Raw genomic sequence first — 5,000 nt, 5'->3', positions numbered from 1 at the left:
GTGTTTGCTTTGAAGACAGAGGCTCTTAGGGGATTTTCTCTTCGCTTTTTTTTGTATATATCTGAAGCCAAAAGGACTCAAGACCAAGTTAAGTTTCCATTGGGCTTGTCTGAACACAAAGAGCCTTGAGACAGACAGACAGACAGACAGAGAGAGGGAATGTGTTCAGTTGTGAAAGCAATCATCATGGCTAATGGCTCGACCTAAAAGGCTTCTCTGGTTGTCTGTGAGGAGGGTTGCGGAGGGGTGTGTTTGTTGAAGAGAATTGGGGAGGGGACATTAATTGATAATTAATCCCACTTAGCAAAGCCCATGTTCTGAGTTATAACACAGGACTCAGGGGAGAAGCAGACACACAGTTGGAATGTTACAATTGGCACTGTACAATTCTCCACCTCATTCCCTCAACCAGTGCTGTTCCCCTGTCATACTAGCCCACACTTAGAAATGCATTAAAATCCTACCCCAAATGCAAAGTGATTTATTTCTGAATGCATGGGTGTGGGTGTGTGTGTATGTGTGTGTGTGTGTGTGTGTGTGTGTGTGTGTGTGTGTGTGTGGGGGGGGGGGTATTGATGAAAGAAGGCTGCTCAGGCACTTTGGGCACGGCACATCACGCCAAGGCTGTCAGGTTTGCTGTGGGTACGGTCCAAGTCTGAAAACACAGACCCCGTCTCCTGAAATAGGCTATTTTCATCCCCATTCCTCACTGCTGCTTTGTTTCTACAGCAGTTAGTTTTTCCACAAATGTAGTTAACACAAAGAAGTCATTTAGGGCACGGAAAGAGAAGGGATGTTTTTGGCAAAAATGGGGTTAGAAAAATAAGCTGGTGGTAAATCCAAACTACAGTTTAGAAGTGCAAATAATATAAACACTGAAGGTGAAACATTTCAATGAATTAAATCAACATCTAGATCCATCAGGGACATCAAGGTTGGTTAAAACACAGGCAGATGTAATGAAGACACACCTGCCCTATATGCCTCGCACACACACATCTCATGTTTGCCATTTTAGGCGACTTTGAGCTATCTGACCAAAATTATAGTGTAAGGATGGCCAAAGGCACGTTGTAAGTTATGCGAAAAACAAACCAGCTCAATGCCACAAAATAAGCATGCCATAAAACATCCTGATTCCTCTCTGGATTTGTGTTCAGAGAAAATATATATAGGGTGAAAATAAGTCAACTTGATCTAAAGCTTCCCTATTATCATTTTCAGACATTGCATACTCGCATACAAACGCATACAAGTAATATGTGATGAGGGTGATGGGGAATGTTTTGTAAAAGACACACCAACGGCACAATGCCTCAGACTGGATGGGCTCCAGTACTCTCTGACACGGCGGCTCTGTACATGTTAGACACGGTGAGGGAATGTGTGAGCGAGTCCTGGGCTCAAGCGGCACAGGAATAGAATATGACCAAAGCTTGAGAGTATACGTTGCAGTGTATTTAAAGGGCCGTAAAAAAAAAACTACCCAGAGGGCCAATTTAACTGCCTCGGTCTCCAGTCGCCGCAGTCACAGTCATATGCACCGACACAGTCACAGACAGGGGCAGGGACGCGGACAGCCATGTGACGGGGCAATTTGCTCCCATGCCACCAGTTATTACACCATGGTTACGCACTCTGTTGTCACGAATGGGAGAAGTGGAGTAGACTGAGTCTCCGGCTATAACAGTAGAACACACACACTATACGACTGTAAATCTGAGGAGACATCCACACCCAGTGTTGTTTTCAACTCAACATATGTCAAGGACATAGGGGAAAAACAATCTAAATGCTTGACTACATAAACAACTTACACATAATGGGGTGAGGAATACTAATATTAATTAAAACAAAACAAAAAATATCTTCACACTTCCTTTGATCAACTACAGGGCTGAGGGTCTGCAGTTGCCTGACAGAACCAATGGATGATTTCTGCTCTACCGGTCTCTTTCTGCTGTCCGGTCTCAAAGGAATCGCACATTTCCCTTTCGCTGACTAAAGAGGTACAGACAACACCATTGTGGGTTATCGTAACTTTTTTCTTTAAGAGTCTTAAAAGCTGCCGACCCCGCGTTTACATTCAGCCTCAAACATCAATCAGTTCAACCCCCCCAGCAGGAGCACACACACCACTCTCTCTGGTGAAGCCCAGACTCCGTCCACACTGACCAAAGGCATGGAAAGAGCACAAAGCTGTGGACGGTACAAGTGGGCAGACTCTGCCATCCTAGCAGGATGAGACCCATCACGCGAGCCCAGTGTGATCCCGGCCGTAAGAGCAGCTTTCGCCCCGGAGGAGAGTATATTTAACATCTTTACAGTCTTCCCAACAGCGTGTGGCGGCCCTTTGGTTGGTGTTCGTCCAGGCTTTTGATGCCACGCAGACGTGGATCATGCGGTGAGTGCAGAAATGTGTCACCGCGCCGCTTCAGGGAGGAGTGCAGGGGAGAATAAAGAGGACTTGGTAAAGAGGTTTCGCTCTGTGTGGCAAAATAAAAAAACGAACACACGCATTCCAGGGACTCACGCCACCACGTCTGTTAAATAAAAAAACAATTCTGTTGGGGAAAAAACAACAAACAAAAAAAACTCTTTGCTCTGAGGATAACTGATGCCATCTTTCTGAGATGAAAAAAACACAATCCTGATCTACATCAGCGATCTTAGACCCAATACGATGGGGTGGTTTTTTTGTTCAGAGGGAATGCAAACCAGTGCATAGTTGATATGGTAATGCAATGCCGTATGTAGCTATTTAGAGGGCAGCTTTGAAATCCAACATGGCCTTGGTCCCACATGAAAACACAATTATGCTTGTAAAAAAAAAAGACTCGGAGCACAAGTTTAACAAGCGCAGGAGAGGCATTGTGCTTTCGAGGCCGTGAAGATGCTTATTAGATAGTTCAACAATCTTACAGATTCCTCTGAGGGAATCGTTGCAGTCTATTCACCATATGGGTGTAACACAAAAACGAAAATATTTTTTTTATTGATATCCTTTTACAAAGATCAGTCATACTTTATTTGATGTTTCCTTGAAGTACAATATACTTAGAGAAGTTGAGTAACTGAAGTATTAAATACAGCAAACTTGTGGTTCATCTGAGTACACATATTTCTATTAACCTTAAGTCTAACTTTTATGGTAAAAACATACATTTTGAAATAGTACAAGCTTACGTCAGTATTGAATTAAACTGAATTTGCGTAGATAGTCATATGTACAATACATATAGTTAAGTATGAATGTACACATATATGCACATAGTTATGTATAGATATTTCCCTCAGTCCCTTGAAAGTTCCTCATTGTTCATCACTGCAGGGTGTTGTGGAGAGCATCTTAGTATAACCTATACAGCTATAAGTGAACTTCCCTTCCATTAAGCCCACAGTAGCTGCTTCATTAGCCCTGTGCCAATGCAAGGGGCCGGCGTCAGCCTAATGGGCCGGGAGAGGAGAGGAGTGGAGTGGGGAGTGGAGGGGAGGGAGCCAAGGCATTAGGGGAACACTAACGGTCAGGCTTGGCCGACTCCATGGCGTCCAGCCACCCAGGTCGCCAGCGGAGGAGGGCGGAGGAGGGCAGAGGAGGAGGAGAGGGGAGGGGACAGAGGGGAGGGATAGTGTAGGGTAATGGATCATGTAAAAGGTCGGTTACACGACTCGAAGCGATCACCACGCTCCGTAGCCTTACAGAGAGGCAGAGAGGCAGAGTCTGACCCCGACGGGGGCCAGTCGGCCGGCCCCTGCGTGCTGAAGCTGAGAAGCCCGCTGAGGGAGAGTCTGACCTTGTGTTTCTGCTCAATTACTCACCGGAGTGGCAACATCTCCTCCCCTGTCCACCCCTACCCACCCCCTTATACCCCCCACCCGCCTACATCCACCCACCCACCCACCCTCCTCCGCCTTCTCTGCCCCACCTACCAACCTTTAATCGACTTCTTAAATGGCTGCTTGTTTGACTGTGAAACGTGGGCTGATTGCTGTCTGTGCTTCCGGGGCATGAGTTTTTAATAGCAGATGTGGAGCGCTCTGGAGGGGAAAGTGAGCAAGGAGCAAAGTCAAACTCAAACTCCAGCGCTCCAGTGTGCTGCTGACGTTTAAGGGCGTTATTAGGAGGGAACGAGATGCCAACACATACACACGCATGCGCGCACACACACACACACACACACACACACACACACACACACACACACACACACACACACACACACACACACATACAATGCATGCACACATAAGATACACATACGCACACAAACAAACACACACACACACAGACACACACACACACACACACACACACACACACACAGACAGATGAATGTGGTGAGATGCGTACAATACAAATGCACACACCGACATGTCCAAAGACAGTATATATAATGCACTTGGTCTCAACACACAAAAGCAAGCACACATGCAAATAATCACACACACATACAGTACAAGGATAATAGGATAATACTGTACAAGAATATACAAGAAGTAAAAGAGACACAGAGCGCTATGTATTCAAACAGTTCATGTGCTTATACACAAACAGAAAGCACCTACACAAACACACACACAGATATGCACACACAGATATGCACACACACACACACACACACACACACACACACACACACACACACACACACACACACACACACACAGATATGCGCACACACACACACACACACACACACACACACACACACACACACAGCCATGGCCCTCACCTGTGTGTGAGATGAGCGGGTGTTCAGCTCTGTGGCAGGGCGACTCAGAGACAGCGCTGGGCACTCTGGGTCCTCTGCCCGTGGCGGTGCCCCCCAGGGCGGGCAGCGGGAGCAGCAGCAGCAGCAGCTGGATGCCCAGCAGCAGGGGCAGGCGGTGGGCCAGGGACGGGGATGGGCACCGGGTCGGGGGTCTGGTGGAGGGCGCGGGGGCCGCGGGGGCTCCTGCCGCGGGGAGAGCCATGGGGAGCCGGCAGGCACTGCTCACTA

The 5,000-nt window shown here is 47.3% G+C and overlaps 1 protein-coding gene across 2 annotated transcripts in view; it reads right to left on the bottom strand.

Moving 5' to 3' along the window:
- Positions 1–5,000, bottom strand: part of sema5a (sema domain, seven thrombospondin repeats (type 1 and type 1-like), transmembrane domain (TM) and short cytoplasmic domain, (semaphorin) 5A) — a 115,992-nt gene that overhangs the window by 83,074 nt on the left and 27,918 nt on the right. For both annotated transcript variants that reach the window (XM_042068346.1, XM_042068345.1), the window contains exon 2: positions 4,734–5,000. This exon is cut by the window's right edge and continues 45 nt beyond it. In XM_042068346.1, the coding sequence (XP_041924280.1) occupies positions 4,734–4,974 (241 nt within the window). In that variant the 5' untranslated portion in view covers positions 4,975–5,000. The remainder of the gene's footprint in view (positions 1–4,733) is intronic.

This window comes from Alosa sapidissima, chromosome 17 (assembly GCF_018492685.1).
Source record: "Alosa sapidissima isolate fAloSap1 chromosome 17, fAloSap1.pri, whole genome shotgun sequence".
In the NCBI taxonomy this organism is placed as follows: Eukaryota; Metazoa; Chordata; class Actinopteri; order Clupeiformes; family Clupeidae; genus Alosa; species Alosa sapidissima.
This window is presented reverse-complemented; position numbering and strand designations above follow the sequence as displayed.